The 19,645-nt window shown below is 36.4% G+C and overlaps 1 protein-coding gene across 3 annotated transcripts in view; it reads left to right on the top strand.

Moving 5' to 3' along the window:
* AFDN (afadin, adherens junction formation factor) overlaps nt 1-19,645 on the top strand; it is a 134,676-nt gene that overhangs the window by 45,918 nt on the left and 69,113 nt on the right. For all 3 annotated transcript variants that reach the window (XM_082307955.1, XM_082307954.1, XM_082307953.1), the window contains exons 7-12: nt 3,989-4,100; nt 4,509-4,676; nt 12,854-12,948; nt 13,689-13,951; nt 15,218-15,287; nt 17,424-17,542. In XM_082307955.1, the coding sequence (XP_082164081.1) occupies nt 3,989-4,100; nt 4,509-4,676; nt 12,854-12,948; nt 13,689-13,951; nt 15,218-15,287; nt 17,424-17,542 (827 nt within the window). The remainder of the gene's footprint in view (nt 1-3,988; nt 4,101-4,508; nt 4,677-12,853; nt 12,949-13,688; nt 13,952-15,217; nt 15,288-17,423; nt 17,543-19,645) is intronic.

Here is a 19,645-nt window from a genome sequence, read left to right as displayed (position 1 = left end):
CTAGACATATTTTTAATGAAGTTCTGGACATTTTATCCTTGTCTTCATTAACCTGTAGTTGGGGTCCCAACTCTGAAAATTAATTTTACTTAACTTCGGTAAAATTGTATGTAGGTTTTTATTATAGAGGGGAATAATTTTGTAAGCAATAGTTGTTTTTTGTTTTTTTTTTTTTTTTATGACGCAGCATATTAAAAATTGATTCTCCATTTTGGCTGCAAAGTATTTTATATGTGTAGTTTTAATTATGACAATATCTTTGTATTGTGGGTTCTGTAAATTAAATTCATGATTCTCAGTCATTGATCTTATTAAATAGGCTGCTGACTTGACACGTGTTTTTCGGCTGGTTTGAGAGAATTGTAGGCTACAGCAGAGACCTTGTGACTGAATTTGGAAGACAGTTTTGCATCAGTCTGCTTAGCTCAGAGTTGGAGGGTATTATGATGTACTAAGAAATATTTATATCTTAGGGAATTTATTGAATGGATTGCACACTTACCAGGGAAACTATCGCAAGTCACTGTTGTGGTGGTGGTGGTGGTGTTCTCTCTCACCTCCCCTTGTTCTCTCTTGTGTGAGATGTTTAATGTAGAAAATAATCTAAGGAATGTTGCTTTGATCTTGGGAGAGATTAACAAAGTCTTTGCTGTGAAACAAATTGATTTAAATTAGTTTTCTGGAAAGCACTCCTGGAAAATATTTTGTCTTTTCTGAGCAACACATCTTCTTGAAATAGTAAGTTTCTATACTGACATAAGTTGTATGCTTATGTTTACATTTGAAATATGCAAGTGGTCTTCATTGCCTAATAGCAGATCTTTTTTTATACATTTAAGTGTAGAATACCTTACTCTTTTGCTCACCGTAATTCATTGTAGTTGGCTGAAATCTACTTGGCCTTTCTCAGTGCCTCTGCTGATACAGTGCTTGGGTTTTAAATATGATAATCCTTCCTTTTTTAATAAAGTTGGGTATTTTTAACCTAACTTTAAAATCCCCTTTTGGCCAAATATTTTAAGAAGTTGCTTTTCCTTGTTGGAAACAGGAAGATAGCCTAGCTTTAGCTTGATGTGTCTTTCATGACTGTTTTCTTTTTTGGAAACTCAGAAGTACGGTGCTACACAGCTGCCATGGCCATTGGTACTCCTTTACACTGAAGTCTCACAGCTGTTCTTTACCCCTGGTGGGCTTTTGCCCCTGTTCTTCTGACACTTTACAGTGTTCTGTGGAAGACAAATCTACCTTGCACATGTTCCTATTCTTTACTTTTTGTTGGGTTTAAAACAGTGTACCGTGGAACGTATAACTTCAGTTTCTTATTGGTTGGGATTTTTAAATGTTCTCTTTGGATGGCAGGTGAAGTGTCTTCAAAGAAGGCATTTACTTAACTATTAAGATGGATTTTAAGTTATATGACAAGACCTTTATAAGGCTGCATAAGTACCTGTAATAAAGTTCACTGACTTCTGAAGTTTCAGTTGAAAGATTAATATTGTAAGAATTTTTCTTAACACTTACCATTGACAACTTTTATTGTAAATGGGAGTTTCCTGTTAGTTGCTTGCTTTCATACCCTGGTTCGTGGTGTATTGGGCTGTACCTTTATGCCCACTTCTGAAGTGCTTTTCTCTGTAATCAAGTAAACACGTTTGTTCCAATATACGTTTTGTTTGTTTCAGTTTGCTTGGCTTGAGTTTCCCTGAATAATACGGGATTCACTGCACATATCTCAAGATGTCAAATTAATTAGACAGTCTTCCAAGCTACCTCTGCATATTCACTTAGGGCGTAAGACTTGAGGCATGCAGCAGACCAGTTAAATCTTAAAAGTAGAATCTTGATTAGACTTTTGTTTTAGCATGCTCTTATTTTTTACTGGAGGATAAGGCATAAATAACTTTTTCTAATGTCAAGCAAAAACATGCAGTTCATGGTGATTAGTTTTTGGTGAGTGGGGTTTTTTTTTTTTTCGTTGGTTTGTTTGGGTGTTTTTTAAGAAATAGACATTACAGACATGAGGCATTAAATATTTTTTAGCAAGTTCCATTGTTTTTGAATGCAATGATGAGGAAGCAGAGTATATTCTTCCTAATTATCTGTTGTGAATTTGTTTCAGTTCGTAGGTGGTCAGCTGACAACCTGCTTCTAAGACTTGTGATCTTACGCTGGTTTTACCCATCTCCATTTTCTACGCTGTTGCAGAAATCAGGGAAATGTCTGTGCCTGATTTCAGCAGTCTGTATGGATTCAGATTCATGAGAGGATATTTAACTGCATCTTCTGTTTTTCAAAATGAAAGCAAATCTCTACCCACGAGCCAAAACCTAATCATAATATAAACTTGTTCCCATGTTTTTCCGTAATTCTAAAATGTAGGAATTTCAGCTTTGTGGGTGACACTGAGGCAGCATTTGCCTAAAATACAGAGATGTTTTATAAAATGGCTTCATCACGATTAGAAGCCTCCTGGCCTGCATAAGCTCAGATGTGGTGTTCTGTGACTTTCCGCAGGTTAGGTCACGCACTTTTTTTAAGTGAGGTATGTCTGAGTTACCGGCTCACGCTTCATGAGAGATGGGAGGAATGGTAACTGGCTGGGAGGAGGCAGGGATTAGTGCTTTTGTGACCCCTCTTCTCCAGCTTGTCTGGTTTACCATTGCTGCTGTTAAGCCCAACACCAAGTACAGATAGTCATCCAAGTTCCAAAGCAGAAGTAATATTGGAATAATTGGAATTTAAAAATTGTTGCTTGTTGAATAAGGCTTGAAACACAGTTTTACTTTAATTAGCTAATCAAAATTATCCTGTAGGTATAATTGATTTTCAAATCTGAGATGTGAAATAGAAAAGAGTGGTTTGGCAAGACAGGATTTGAGAGTAGATGTGTTTCTGTTTCCCTTTGGTTTATACATTTTAATGTTTTCCTGGTTTTATAATATCTTGTCTATTTGAAAATCTAATTAAAGATAATTTAATTAGTCTATGTTTAGCCAGGTTTTGCATAGAAAATGTTTTAGGGAAAGGCCAATGACTCGATTACATACTTTTGATCTTAAATGTACTTGTTTCCTGCTTGGAAGAAGATGAAAGGACGTTTGAGGTGGATCTGTGAGAACTTAGTTAACGCTGAAATGGGCGTGGAGAGGAGGCGACAAATGAGAGCAGAAAGCCTCTTGAGGGCTGCCCCATAGTGGGGTGCAGTAGCCAATAGCTGCATTACTTCAGAAGGTGTTACCTCGGTCATAGTTCAGAGATGGGAATAATTTTGAGTAGTTTGTTTAAAATAGAGCTGTCTATGAATTTAAATAACATTGTTAGGATGAGGGAGTAAAATGTATTTTATTTTATTTTTTTTATTCCGCTTTGAAAGATGTATCTTTAACTTAGAAGTTACTCACACACTGTAATAATGCCTGTCATTGTTTTTTATGCTTGATCGCTGTGGGAAGTAGTAATGCAAATGTGCATGAAATCACAGGCTGTGACTCCTTTAGAGTCAAAACTCATAAATCAAGGTTTCCCCCTTCCTCTACCTTGTAAGGATATAGCTGTAAAAGGTATGAACAGTCTGTGGTTCTGTTCCCAAAGTATACTTAGTTTTGGTTCTTCCTTAAAGCTAGACATCATGAAACAATTGTCTGAAATGCTCCTGTCGTGCCCTTAGTTTCTGTGTAGACCAGGTAAAGGTTGGGTAAGACAAGGATGCAGGAGGTATCACAACATTCTCTTTGCCAGCTTGTCTTGCCATTTCCAAAGATGGAATATATCTAGTATTCTGGGAAGTGTGATTTAACTGTAACAAGAGGCAAGAGAGAGAGTTAGAAAAAGTCTTGGAAAGCAAAATGCATTTCAAGTTACTGAATTCTTTTGCTTTATCCCTTGTTATAAACAAAAAAAAAAAAAAGTAATCAGAAGATATACCCCTGAATCCTTTGTTCTAATTGTCCACTAACAGCTCTGAAAACTGATAATGGTTCTTTTCTAGGTCATGCTGCCTCCTGGTGCTCAGCACTCTGATGATAAAGGTGCTAAAGAAACTATTCTTGATGATGATGAGTGTCCACTGCAGATATTCAGGGAGTGGCCTAGTGATAAAGGTATGTCTAAAAAACTTTGAGATTTTTGTGCCTTGGATGTTGTAAGCCATGGTGTGGACCACCTGTAAAGTAAGAAATCGGAACATATATTTTGAAGTGTTTTGTTTTCAGGCACTTTTAACACTATTTAGAGTTATTTACTGTTTCATTCAGCACTGTTTATAGTAATACATCTTTAGACAGTAGAAGGGTTTTACATTTTATCCTGAAGTTTCTAAATTAACCACTGTGGAAAAGTATGCAATTAATCTTTCAAATAGTTTTAACTTAAAAATAACTACATAAAGAAATCTCAGGAACCTAGTAAGCTGAAAGTGATTCTATGGAACACTTAGAAATTAATAGATGTTGTATGTGTGCTTGTTCAGTGATAGTGAGACTCAAAGGACGTGTAATATTGTGTTTTAGGAATACTAGTCTTTCAGTTGAAAAGGCGGCCTCCTGATTATGTCCCAAAGAAATCCAAGAAAATAACTGATGGAAAGCCATTAAAGGGGAAGGAAAGAGTTGACGGGTCTGGCTATGGCTCTTGCCTTCCTCCTGAGAAACTACCATACCTAGTAGAATTAAGCCCAGGTAAGAATTCTGGTTATCTAATAATCTAAATTACATTATTACATAGTCATTTAGTTTTTCCCAAAATAAGGCTTTCATTGGAAGCACAAGAAAGTCTGTTGGCAGTGTTAGTGAATACCACATCACTTGTTCTTCTGATGTCAAATTCTGAATTGGAGCTATCTAGAGGTAGAGCTGCATATTTCTTTAATACCAAAATTTTAGTAGCAAATGTTTGGAGTAAAAAAAGGGGAGAAATTATTGAAATTATTTGTCTCTATTAGCATGGTTTCATGTATGAAGTTTTAAGTGTTTCAAAAACAAAAACATCATTCAATCTTCAACTTCCTTTGGATTTTGGGGTTTAAAACTTAACAATAAGTAAAATAGTTTAACATATTGTCTTGTGATTCGTGGGGGGGAACCAGAAAGGCACTCCTTAAATCTGTTTTGTTTTACATTCAGAAGTATACTGTAGCATATCCAGTAAGATATATTTGACAGTGCCATCCACGAAATACACATTTTTAGAAGGACAAGAACATGAATTTTTAAATCAAACTTATTTGCTAAACAGTTTTCAGCCTATATGGAATCAAATCACTAGCAAGGCTGGGTTTTATTTTGGCATTGTTACAACCCTCTGGGCTGCATTGTAATTTACAATTAATTTTATGATATAGGAACAGCCAGGGGAGCTTGATTGTTTATAGCACAACAACTGATACATACACATACAACTTCTGCTCTTAATTTCTGTTGTTTTCATGTTTAAATATTTGGATACGGACTTTCATTTTTGGTGATTTAGTTATTTGCAGCTCTTTTTCATATTAAGTGTAACTTGGGTACACTCAGGTATCAAAACAAGTGATTTACAACTTGAAGTCTGGTTGTTTACCCTTCGGGAGGCAAGGTTGGAAATTGGTGCTGAAAACTTTGACCAGAACTGCAAACAGAAGGTTAAATTCCAATAGCGTGGTGGTTTGTTTTTTGTTTTTTGTTTTTTTTTTTTTTTTTTTTTTTAAAGGCCAGATGAAATTAGCAGTACACAGAATATATTAAGTGTATTTTAAATAGTGTTCTATATATGCTGAGGTTTGATTTGCATATTAATATTTTGAGTTCTTTTAATAGTACTTTTGATTTCTTTTCTTGTGCTCTAAACTCTTACTCTTCGTGGAGCCTAGTTGCTTTAGTATTAAAACGTCGTGCTTGGGCAGCAGAGCAAGACATCCGTTAATGGAGAGAGGAAAAACAATCTGAAATGCCACAGGTGGCAACGCTGTGTGCTAAGTCTTTGCACGTTGCCTGTGGGACTGACCTATTGTTCATGTTTTTCTTCTAACAGCTTGTCATCGCTTTTCTAAACAATAAGGATTCAGTAGCTTTGTAGTACTGGTGTCTTTATATTCTATGCAGTTTCTAAAGTTGAAAGAGTTTAATGCACTTCATCCTTATAAATTGAGTAAGTGTTGTCTGGCTACAGTTTCACCCTTTCCTGTCTTTTCTTTTCCTGCCCTCTTCCGCATGTTCTGCATGGTATCTGTCCTGCTGGTGCTGCCTTCACCTGGGTCCTCTGCATGTGTTTCTAACCCCAGGGAGAAGGAATCACTTTGCCTACTACAACTATCACGCTTATGAAGGTAACGCTATATTTAATACTGTTCTCTCATTAGTCACTAAAAACATCGCTGGCTGTAAATCTTATGTTTCTTTTTGACAAATGAAAGGCTATCTTGCTTATCTTACTTTTTTCCAAGGGACTGCTTCTGTGAAGTAGTCTTCTGTCTTGTTAGCTGCCATTTAATTACTCTATCTGTGAACAAACATCAAGTAGATCATGAATGTGCTAACATCCAAAGAGTTCAACCTTCCAGCTAAGGTTAACAACTAAATTTCGTAGGGTGGTTTACAAGCAGTGTTGCGGTAGAAAGAAAAACGTTCTTTGATCCATCTGCTTGCAGGATTCATAGTTAAAAAGTAAATTGGGTAAATGGCATGGAACTTAATTGTGCTTTTCAATGTTTGACTGCATTGATGCAGTGGATGAAATATGTGATGATGTTTTGTGTGAAATAGTGTTTGGACCACTGGTAAAGTGACCTCACTTTCTGCTCTGTGGTGTTCCATAGCATCCTTTGGTATTTCTACTGCCTGGTTTGTGGTGTTGTCTAACATTAACAGTGTCCGTCAAAGAGATTTAGCCACATTAGACAGTAGATCCTTGTTTAGTTTTATCTGTGGCATTTGAAATTGATAACATAACCTACAAATCATTATGGATCTTTGACTCTCCTTGAAGTAATGTGCAGATTTGTCCTGGTTTGGCCAAATAGACATGAATACAAAGCCACTTTCTTCTTCGTTGTGAAATGTCTACCAAAATACCTTTTCCTTTTCTTGGTTTTATAGCATCTGTTTCCTCATTTTATTTTCTAGACTGCTATAAAAAAAGTACTGTATGTCTGTCGGTGTTGCTCACCCTTTCATGGCTGTGGAGTTACAATACTGGGGTTTAAAGAACTCTGCTCAAACTTACGCCTCCAGTGCTCAACTCTTTGATGAATTCAGACTTCCATTTCATTAGCATCATTATTCCAGAGAGCAGAAAAGTTGCAGAGAGTGTGCTGAAGTAATAAACATAGATGAGCTCTGCAGGAACACCTGACTTTTGAGTAGAAGGCTTGAAATTTGGTTGCATCTCTCTGGGGAAAAAAACCTACAATTTCTTAAATCTTTTATCTCAGAGTGTGAAAAAGAGGTCTTAGTACTCTAGAGTCCAGTCTGTCTCTTTGGAACAATGCATTTCAGGACATTTGTGTTTATTATAGAAATAACTCCTGTCCTTCTGTCAAAACATTGGCTGTTTATATTCTTGCAGAAGAACCTGACAGACTTCAGTTTCATGCCCTGTGCAATTACACAAATTCAGTAAGTTTGCTACTAGAAGTGTGTCCCGTTTTTCCACTTCTCCACAGCTGCTGACGTTGATGGTTGTATGATCGTTTTATAGACTGAAGATCAGATTCTGCACAGTATGGTAGAGGGTGCACTTCAGTAGTTTGTGGCTGTAAATGTGACAGTCAGCAATTGTTTCTGTCTTCCAAGTCATGTAAATGAACCAATAAACTGAGATGAATCTCAGTAATAGAAATAGACTGGACAGACTGAAGTGAGATATGGCAGCACTTTGAATAACTGATATTGCCTGTGTTATCTGTGAATATGGCTGCTGATGAGTTCAGGGATGTTATTAGCTTTGGTTGTTCAGTCATGATATTTAAAGGCTGAGAAAAAAGACAAAAAGCCCTTTTTTAGGATGTGAGCCTCTGAGATTTATCCTGCAAGCCTGAAATGAAAATGACAAAGCATTTAAAAAAAAAAAAAAAAAAAAAAGCAAAACCTTGTGGCTTTTCTCCCTGCCTCATCACGAAAGAGCAACCACCAGCTGTAGACTTGACAGCAACGGGAGATGCTGAGAACATGCAGGTATAACAACTTGGAAAGAAGAATTAAGTACAGGAGGTTCGAGAAGCTTGAAAGCCTTGGCCAGGGTGGTTTCCTTGGCCAACCTTCTTTCTGAGAAAAGAACTGCAGTATGTGGTAACACTTCTACATGTTAGTTTGAAGGAGCATTGTTGTTTGTCACATTCCTCACTGAATTTTCCTTTACCAAAAATGTTTACTATTGGCTCTTTCTGCTGGAAGTGCACATCTTGTCTGAAATTTAGTAGCAGAATTATCTCCTGAATTTGACATGGTATTTCAAATCTGCCCAACCGATCTCTTAAACTTCTTACTATCTAAATGCTTAGCTCTCAGGAACTTGTGCAGGAAATCTGCTGCTTTTCAAATGTGGATTTAAATGATTTTTAAGTCAATAGGTGTAGTCCCTTGTGTGGATGCTTTTGTTCAACTTTGGGCTTACTTTTCTATGATCTGATCTTCATCATTTGGTTTAGTCTGGTTTTAAGTTGATACTATTTCCCAGCATTGTTTCAAGCACTGGATTAGTGAAATCAATTGAAATTATCATCTCCAAAGTGGTGTAGAGTTCACCTTTTAGTGGTGAAGTAATGCATTTAAAATATATATCCATGAAGGGAGGCCTGTCTTGTCTTTTTCTGTTGATCAAAAATGTACATTTGTATTATGAATCACCGAGTTGATGTGCTTACAGTGACTGTTCACTTCTGTTCACTGTGTTTTTTTTTTTTTAAATAACACTGCTATTTGAAGTGTGAATGTTGACTCGTAACTGCATAAACCCAGTCATGAAATGTATTTCTGTTGCATCCTTAGCATGGAAAGTGATACAAAACCACAGTTCTCACAGGTTTTACATAAACCATTTCATTGGTGACTATAGGTGAATAGTAATATACTGTGCATCCTTTTACACTGTGTGTTTTGTGACGATTTTTACTGTACGTTTACATGCTTAGTGTTTTTAAAAAACCCTTTTTTCTAAATCACTGTTTCCTGCCTGGTCTTTGGTGATAAGGTCTGCTTTCTGATTGAGGGTTACCTCTTGAAATACAAGTTTGCGATAGGCAGTATACACAGATGTATATGTATCTTTGCATGTGTACTTCTGTCATGGGGGAAAATAACTTGTGAAACGTATTTCAAATGCAAACCGTACTAAGTTTATTTGAACCCTCATATGATGTCACTGGGAAAAGCTTTGTCAGGTAGGTAATTAAGTTTAATGTATGCAATGCTGGCTAACTTCGTCTCGTGAATCATAGTTCTTGCTTCTTCAGCTTGTGGCTTGGACGCATGTCTGGGAGGCATGTTCCAATTCAATTTTCTAAGCTTAAAACCCCCCCAAAAACTAGATGTTTTCTGCACCTATTTAACTCTGCTAATGTTATTCAGTCATGGGTGCCATAAAAGAATACAGGACATCTTTCTTCCATGGCATGTGTTTACTTATGCATGCATATAAAATGAACGAGTCTGTATAGAAGCCATACATTTTTCTTATGCCTCTTGCTGCTTCTTCTGTATTGTTTATTAATGCCCACCTTTCTGAGAACTTTGACCTTTCAAATTTCTGAATTAAACGAAAATTATTGTTGTGTCAGATGATAACCCCAGATGTATTATTCCCTGTGCCCCCCCCCCAATTCTGGACCTTAAGTCGCATGACTTAATCATATGTATCGCCTTTCTGAACCATGAGAAGTCTTTAAAGTTTGGTCCTGAGAGGCTCAGAACAGCCTTCTTGGACTGTCACAGTTTGGGGAGCAGGGACTTTACCATAGGTATGGCAGAATCTGTATCCCGCTGCAGTGAGTTACGAGGAATGCATTCCAAACGACGTTTAGGCGAGTTTCCAGCTGTTGAAAAACAGGAAATACAAGACTTTACCCTGTAGTATAATGCAGCCTTCCTTCCCTCCTGCATCCCTCCCCTAGAACAAAAAGGCCTTTCATCCTTTTTTAGAAGTTGTAGTAATTCTCTTCAAGATTAAGATACCTTTTGCTATAGAAATTGGCTTTTACTGATGGATGATTACATGTGTGCTCCAAATAACTTTCGGTCACTCCTTGAATTTTTCTCATTTTCCTGGGAAGAAAAAGAAGTGTTTGTATCTAGTGCTGTGGTTTTAAAGTAAGTTTTTTTTCCTTGTTACATTGGGCACTTCAGAGAAACTAAACAGTCTTAATTTGCCTTAGCAGAAACATTGTGATACTAAAATATATTTCTTATGTGAAAGCACATTTTTACATGACATGCATCTATATTGAGGATATATGGTGGTGTGAGGTAAATTTTTATTAGCAGGAACTTTGGTATTAATTGATTATTCACAAGTGCTGAACTCAGGAATGAGATCCGGAAGTTATCTTAAATAAACACCTGAAAAACATAATATTTTATCATGTATTTTACAGAATATTTCAGAAATATGTAGAAATATTTTAAAGTAGTTTTTTTCTCTTTTTAAGATGTCAAAAATGAAAACATACGGGGTGGGGGGAAGTATATTTAGTATAGAGATGAAATCACTAGACTGTAGAGCCTATTCTCTGATCTGTATATAACGGGCTTAGAAGAAGGCGCCACAAGAAATTAAGAAAAAAAGCCCTAAATAACTAGCCCTGACTTTTATGCCACTGACTTTTGAAAATCCAGTGTTTTTGCATGTTGAATAAGGGTCCTTGCCTCCAGACTGAATCTTGTACCTTTCAGGTGCCAGTTTTAACAAACTGGGATGTGGGTAGGAGGAAATGTTTGACTTTTGGATTCATAAAAAAATAATTGAAGGAGCTACTCTAGGTTTTGATGTGTAAGTTGCGGGGAGACATAATAACAATTCAGAGAATTGGGGTAAGCAGCCAAATTTATTCAATAGTGTATTACAAATCTGCATTTGGTGACATTGAAGATGCAGCCGTATAATTTGATTAGCGTTGTTAAGTATTAAAAACTGCACACAGTTTAAATTGCTGAAGATACTGTATTAGCTTTTTTACTGTACAGTGATATTAGATGTATGTCTCTGTAGATTCAAATATTGGAATTTAACAAAAGGCTTATCCCTGTGCCTGAAAAATGTTTAGAGGACTGAGTGCTCTGATGTTTAATACTTTCGTGATGGATGACACTACTATTACAATAGTGATTCTAAATATGTTCAATAACTGGATATTTTTATAGTGTCAGCACTTAACTTTGGTATTTATAGTACTAGTCTATGGACTGTCTCTGCCTGATGCCTTTGTGTCCCAATAACATCACAACACCCCCATGAGAAGCTTACTACTAGGAGCACCCATTATACTTTTCCCCGTGTCAAAATCATGTAAAACTGTTGGTGTCATTCTTCATTGATACCCAGCTTCTTCCCTGCCTCCATTCACTTTGTCTTCCTTTCTTTGTATCTTCTGCTTTTAGTCAGTGTATGGGTCTTAACTGTTAAGTTTTCTCTGTGCCGTTGACTTGTAATTCCTTTAAACACCGTTCTTTGAAGGATTGATAGAGGACTTCATAGACTAAGTGAAATTATATGGTTAAATGGCTTGCATTCTGATTTTAAGAAACAGATCCTGGTAGTAATGCTAGGAGTTTACAATTAGATTTATGGAGGTTCTGTTTATATTGTCTTCCATTTAAAATTTGAAGATGACTAGTATCCTACTGAAGACAGTATCACTGTATGTGCCATGGCTATAATAATATTCTCTAATGCTTCTTGGGGATGACTTGAAATCATTGTTCATGTCCGCAGGTAAGACATTCTTTGTCTTGCAGCCTCCATTTTTTTTCATCTTCCCTTTGGAGGAGAAATGGGAGAGAAGTCAGAAGTGACAGTATTAGTTTAATATCTGGTAGTATTTAAAGCTGTAGTATTTTCTGGGAAGCGGGGAGGATTTATATGCATGCCAAAACCCATCTGTGTTAGCCTGTGAAGGCAGCAGCTAAATCCTGTGCTGCATCCAGTGTATCTTCTGAAATTTTATTCTGTTTGGACAATATGCTCTTCTGGGGGGAGGAGGAGGAAGACGAACTTTATCATTGACCTAATTTTCTGTGAGATGAAAATATAGGTCAATGAGACTATAAAGGTAAGGCCAGAAGTGCTACAGTCCTGTATATCAAGACTAAACCTGTAATAGATAAACATTTTGTAAGATTCTCTTTTAATATTGCCCTATTTCAGTATCTGATGAATAGGAAACAGTTTGGCATGTGAGCCACCTGACAGTGGTGATGATAATTATTGCTGATAATCTGTACTTTTATTAAGATCAATAAATACTGTTATTATAGAGATCTGCAGATATCTTATTTTCGAAATCTTTTAAACCGATATTGGTATACCCATATAAAATCTTAAAAGATTAACAAAAATTGTATTGCTTAAACTACTAAGGAAACTATGTTCAGAATAGTAGTTCGTTCTTGATTACTTTGTTCTTTGCACTTGTAGAAAACAGCCACTCTGTTGAGTGGGCTCTGTCCACTTTCAATGTTTTTACACTACGATGAACAGCTATGTTCCCAACAAATCTTGAAAGAATGTCACTCAGTTATTTTTTTGGTGAACATTGCTCCTCTGAACTAAATTGCAACAATGAATAATGTTGTAATATTGTATGATGTTGTAATATTGTATGATGTTGTAATATTGTATATTTGAACTTTAATAACTTGCAAAATAATATTTGTCACTTGCTGTACAGATGGTTCTGACTCCAGAGATAAGCCAAAGCTCTATCGTCTACAATTAAGTGTCACTGAAGTTGGAACCGAAAAATTTGATGACAATTCCATTCAGGTATGGGAGAAAAAGCAGACTCGGATGACGGAACTGATCCGGTCTCTGATCAGTTATGTGTAATTGTGGAAACTAGTAAAACACTCTGTGAATACCCTTCAAAGCTCGAAGGGTAAAATATTGCTGCAATTTCATGTTAATGTTCATAATTCTCTGATTTATTTCATTTCCTCTCTCTTGCTTTAAGACAAAAGTGAGGGTTTCATTATTTAAAATGGAGTATTCTTTTTCGTTGCTGGATCAAATAGTACATACCAGTGTTATCATAACTGTTTAATGGCTTTCAAGTCCTAGTCTCAACCCCTTTGAGTGAGGTAGGATTTCTTAAATGTATGAAACAAGCATAGTTCTATGAAGTTCATGCCAAGGAGTCTCTTCTAGCACCCTGGGTCCATGTCAGTGCAGTTAGTTGACTTGTAAATATTTGCATTGTGAGATTTCACATCAAAACAGCAAGTGGAAGAAAACAGTTCTGAACAGCATATGACCAAAAAAGTGAAAAACTTTTCATTAAGGGATTTCTGCTGCACATTTTAGTTAAATGTGTGTTTTATCTCTGTTGCAAAGAAAATTGAAGTGAAACTCAACTGATTTTAGTACCACTCATCTGTGTTAAAATCATAAGCAAGCAAAGTTACGTTACGGGTCTGTAAATAGGGTAAGCTGCAGCTCAATCTTTTTGTTTTATTTCTGCTGCTGTATAGTTTAGTTTATTCCATCTTAATTAATTCTATTTCCAGTTATTTGGTCCAGGAATTCAGCCTCATCATTGTGACCTCACTAATATGGATGGAGTTGTTACTGTAACCCCGAGAAGCATTGATGCCGAAACCTATGTGGAAGGTCAGCGTATTTCAGAAACCACTATGCTGCAAAGCGGAATGAAGGTTCAGTTTGGGTCATCTCATGTATTTAAGTTTGTGGATCCCACTCAGGACCATATTATTCCTAAAAGACCTATTGATGCAAGTCTTATGGTCAAAGGTCCAAGACACAAAACTGGGTGAGTAAAATTTATTTTATTCCCACTGAGGTGAAGGGGGGAGCTTTGGAAAAAAATAGAGAATGAGAGCATTATAAATGGCCAGAGATTAGAGTATGACTTTAAATGAGTTCTGAGTAGCTGCTTTTAAGTGTTAAATATAGAATAACTATTTTAATACTTGAGCTCCACCTTGTGATTTTTTTTAGGATTAGCAAGTGTCTTTTTTATTATGAAGTATTCAGACAAGTTTTCCTGATGCTCACTTCTGCATTAAAAACAGTGGAATGCCTTATTTTAATGTATTTCAAAGTTCTTCCAACCTCCAGGAAAAGTAAAGTATTCATTGAATGTTTTCAGAGAGCCTGGTTTTTGTTTTTTCTCAGATAATAACTTTTAAAATTCCACTGGAAGGATTTGGAAATTAGGTAGGGTAGTCACAAAATGAGACTGTCAAGATAGGGAACTCAATGTGTCAGTATAACAACCACTTTTTACAGTGTGATTACTTATCTTCTAGTTTCTGTGTTGCAAGGACTAACAGTCCAGAAGTCTATCCTGTTATTTCTCTGTATATTCATATTTTGATAGGTTCATACTGAAAACACTGATGATGAATTTAGTGACTTGTAGAGGCTCAGGTATTCTGTTCAGTGGCTATAGAAATATTCAGGAGAAACAATCTTAAAATCAGACTGTATAGCATGGAAAAAAATAACATCACATCTTCCATCCTCTCCGGGTCCAAATGAGGCTACTATTGTAGTAGACCATAATTTAGAAAAGAAACAAATCAGCGTGGAGATGAATGAGAGAAAGATACCTAGGAAGAAAGGCTCTTCTGACTAATCTGCTGAGTTAGTAATAGATGTATACTTTAACCATTATTATTTTTTCTCCACTTTATTTTAATGTGGAAGAACACTGTGTGCTTGTTGTAGGACCTGTCTGCAGGAAGACCTCAGGCCATTTAGCTGTCATGTAATATTTCTGCTTAAATCTTGAGGTCATTCTACATCTAGCCTGAAGATCAATAAACAAATGCTCTTGCAGGTTTACATAGTCAACTGCAGAGCACTGTACTAGTGCAGAACTCTACCTGGAGAGCAAAATCTCTGGCAAAGGGCTATTGCTGCTTGAACTTTGTTTTAAAAAGTGAATATTAACTGGACTCATGGTATACCTCTTGAATTTTAATGTACTAATTTTAGCTGCTCTATTCCTTGTTTGTTAAATGTTTAACAAAATAATTTCTAAAAAGTACTTGAAATGTTATCTTGCTTTTAGAGCTGTTCAGGAAACCACATTTGATCTGGAGGGAGATGTTCACAGTGGAACAGCATTACCAGCAAGCAAGGTATTATATTATGTCTAAATTAGCAATAAATAATAAAAGATCATGTGTAAGTTAGATCAAAATTGTAACATCAGTAGTATTTGGTAAAGTGCGGCCAGCTCATCATTCTCCCCAGCCATTTCCTGTTGTGGGTGGCCTTGGGCGTCATGTGCGTGGTGGGGGGTCGTGTTTTTCGTTTTTTAATTCCACAAAATTGCTCTGTTTAAGCTTGTATTAGCATTTGGCATGCATTCTGTGCCAAGACTAGTAACTTTCTTTAGAAAGGCAAATTCCTCCAGCCAGGATGGAATAATTTCTCACCAAACTGACCTACTGAAGGCAGATTACATGCACGTAGAGATGAAATGATACATCATTAGCTTATGTATGTAGCATATGACTATTGTCATCTGTGATAGGGTAAAAAAATGTTCTACATAAAATGTGAAAGGGTGTTCAATTTTAATTTAACTAGGCTTTTAAAATTTAATGGATGTGACTTTTGACTTCAATAGAGCTCATGTACACACATTGACTAAACAAACTGTCTCTGCAGTCATAGTTATAAACATTTTATGAGGTGATAATCTTTTCTTGCTTTCTGTCTTTGTGTTAATAAATTCTGTGCCATAGTTGCATTTTCAAGAGAAATGCAGATGAAACGAGAGAATGAATTATTTCAGCGGTTTGAAATGTAGTATTCCTCCCAGAAATGCATTTCCTTTTATGTTTTATTACTGCTATTACCAAATTGAAATACTTGTAAAGAAATTTAGTGATACTGGTGTGCTAGCATAGGTATTAATAATACTCTGATAGCTTATGAATGTATTTTGTTAGTCTTAATTTTTTTTTTTTCTTGCCACAGACTTCTGATTCAGTTTTTTTCCTTTCGTTGTAGCTTTGTTTGTGACAATGCTTTCTTTTCTCTTGGATGCATTCTTTACCTCTGACAGGAATAATTTTTTTAGTGACATTTTGGAAGGAAAACAAAAACCCCCACTTTGTAAACTATTAAAATGCCTCAAAATTGCTCAGAATTGGAGTTTCTGACACTATTATATAGCATACCTCATATTCTTTTCAGACTCATTAGAAAAATACTTTTAGTGGACATAAGGAAGCTTGGGAAAATTTAATTTTTTTTTTTTTTGAGTGTTACTGTTTGAAAACGTGCATGACATCTTGTTAAATCACTGGTGAATCACTTGTTTTCTAAAGTCGTTCTTATGAGTTTGTTTTTCTATTTGGAAAAGGGGTAACAATAACTAATGAAAGTTCTCTGAGACCTGGTGATGACAGTGATTCATGGATTGGCATGTCAGTACTGAAAAAACTATTTTGTTTAAACTCTTGTTTTGAGATGTACTTTTTGGTAGGTTTTCTTGTGTCAAAGCAAATTATTTAATCCTAGAAATTTCTTAGGAAATGTGGAAACACTTCATATTTTACTGATGTTTCATTTTCAACTGTTTATACTGAAAAATAATTGCTACATATTTTGCTGCTTAAAGCAGCATGTTTTTCCCCTTCCTGATAGGATTTGATGTAATTGGAAATCATAAATTAAAGCTCCTATTAAGGAGCTTGTGACACTGAAAGAAAACAAATGAAATTCTACATAGAAAATTGCATAGTTTGGATTGCCACTTCTTGTCTTGGTAAATTATGTACTGTCTAGCAGATCAGACTTTCCTTAAGAACGTGATAAATGATGGCATGGATCAATAATGTAAGCACTTGGAGCTATTGCAGAAGCAGGGTAGGGGAGCATAGCCAGTTTTAAATCTGGTAATAATGTTTAACTTTGTCGCTTAGCTAAAGTTTTCATTAACACTTCATTCTTACTGTGTATTGATAACTATGCAACTTTTAAATAAAGACATTTGAAATTTTCATTATATGTTCTTGCAATGCATGAACAAATAGCTGCTCCTAGCTGGCCATTGTCATCTTTTGAATTGCAAGTGTGCTCTTGGATGCTTCATTGTGGTGAAAACACCTGCTGAGCTGCTGAATTCTGTGCTGTGCTCTTCTCTTCTGTTTTCCCATCTCTTTTCAAGCCTCAAATTGACACTTAATTTTAATAGTGCCAGGCACAACTCCAGCTAATCCAATGTTTGCATGCTAAACACCTGTCCTGCTGTTTTGAATTAGAGCACCAGCAGGCTTGATGGTGACAGGACATCATCAGCATCCAGCACAGCCGAACGAGGAATGGTGAAGCCGATGATTAGAATAGAACAGCAGCAAGATTACCGCAGACAGGAAAGCAGGTAGGAAATGGGTAATCCATTACTTCTCATAGTGGAAAACACTGGACACATTTTTCTCATAGATCAAGCAATGTGTTAAAATATTTTAAACTACCTGATTTTTCCCTATGGAAAATGATATTTCCTTTGAGATCTCACTCCCAATAAAACCCAAGATTAACAACGAAAGCAAAGACCTTCAGAATATTAAAAAAAAAATTTACTCCTTTGCTTCAGTATTCTGTTATTTGTAGTTCCCTTTTTGTAAAGCCAAGCTGATAGTCATGTCACCATTGTTGGTTTGTGGTTAGGCACGTAGTATGAAATGCCTTTAATAACAAAAATGCAATTACTTGACATTTTCATTTGTCAGTGGCAAGATGATGTGATTTACTCTGGAGAGGGAAATAATCAGGTCATTCCTATTTCTACAGTAGTGTTGTTGGCAAATCTTGTGAGCAAGAATTTTAACTACCTCTGAATGCTTGTCTTGTAAGGTTATGTAATTTATAAATACATATAACACCTCCTTCTTGATTTTTGCTTTTATGATATAGTGGCTGTTATTAGGTAGATAAATGCTATCCCATTTTGCTCATAGGTGCTTTTTACAGGTCCAGAATGACACTTTTCATACCCTGCATATTCAGTTTGTTTCTGAAGCCATAGTGGAAAACACCAACTTCAAATTGCATGCCATTTTCTTGCTATTCAGTCTCCATGTATTCATAATACCTTGTTCAAATTCAGTTTGTGCCCATCCAAAAGGACTCAACTCCTTGTTAGACAGTGTCTTTTAATGTTAGCATTGCTTCAAAAATTGTCTCTATTTTCCATCATAAATAGAGAAGACCTGAATGGATGCATCCAAAGATGCTGGGAGTTGGCTGACATCATTGCAAAGCCACTATCTCATCTTTGAAAGGTCCTGGAGATCAGAGGTACTGAATGACTGGAAAAGGGCAAATACTACACCCATCTACAGAAAAGACAAAGTGGAAGGCCCAGAAAATACAGACCAGTCAGCATTAATTCAGGCCCTGGGAAAATTATAGAACAAGTCCTCATAGAAGCTATATCAAGGCACACAAAGGACAAGAAAGTGGTTAAGAAAAAACAGCATGGATTTACTAAGGATAAATCATGCTTGACCAACCTGACTGGCTTCCATGATGAAACAACTTGCATAGTTAATGAGGGGAGAGCTCTGGGCATCATATCATCTGCCTGATTCTAGCAAGGCATTGTCACAATCTCCCAGAACATCCTTCTTGATAAGATATGGTCTGGATCAGTGGACTACAAGACGAGTAGAAAACTGGCTAAACTGCCAGGCTGAAAGGATGATGGTTAATGGCTCAAAGTTGAACTTGGGAGGTGGTAGTGAGTTGAGTTTCTCAAGGTCAATATTGGATCTGATATGACTCAGTAACTGCATAAACAATCTGGGTGACAGGATTGAATGCATCGTCACCAAGTTTGTGAGTAGTACCAAACTTGGAGGACAGCAAATAAGCCACAAAGACGACCTACTGTTCAGAGACACCTATGCAACAAGAATTGCATGAAGTTTAACAAAAGTAAATGTGAAGTCCTGGGCATAAGACAGAAAATGCCAAGAGCAACGTAGGCTGAAATCTGACTGTTTGGATTGTAGCTCTGCTGAAAAGAACCCAGGGTTCTGGTTTATAGCAAGCTAAACTTGAGTCAGCAGTATATCCTTGCAGCAGTGAAGGCAAACTATGTCCTGGGCTGCATCAGCAAGAACACAGCCAGCAGATCAAAGAATGTGATTATCCCACTTAACTCGGCTCTTGTTAGGCCACAGCTGGAATACTGTGTCCAGTTTTGGTGCCCCCAGTTCAAGAGAGAGATTGAAAAACTGGCAACAGTCCTGTGAAGAGACATCTTCACCAAGATGATGAGAGGATTAAAGAACTCTATGTATGAAGAAGGGATTGGTTTTTTTCAGTCTAGAAAGAAGGTGGCTCAGGGTGGATCTAATCACAATCTTCCGATACCTAAAAGGGTAGTTAGGGAGAACAAGAATGCTGGTTGACAGGTGAAGAGGCAATGAGCAGAAGTTGTTTTGGGGGAAAACTGGCTGTAGAGAGTGAGGGGGAG

This window comes from Platalea leucorodia (assembly GCF_965183815.1).
Source record: "Platalea leucorodia genome assembly, chromosome: 3".
NCBI lineage: Eukaryota > Metazoa > Chordata > Aves > Pelecaniformes > Threskiornithidae > Platalea > Platalea leucorodia.
This window is presented reverse-complemented; position numbering and strand designations above follow the sequence as displayed.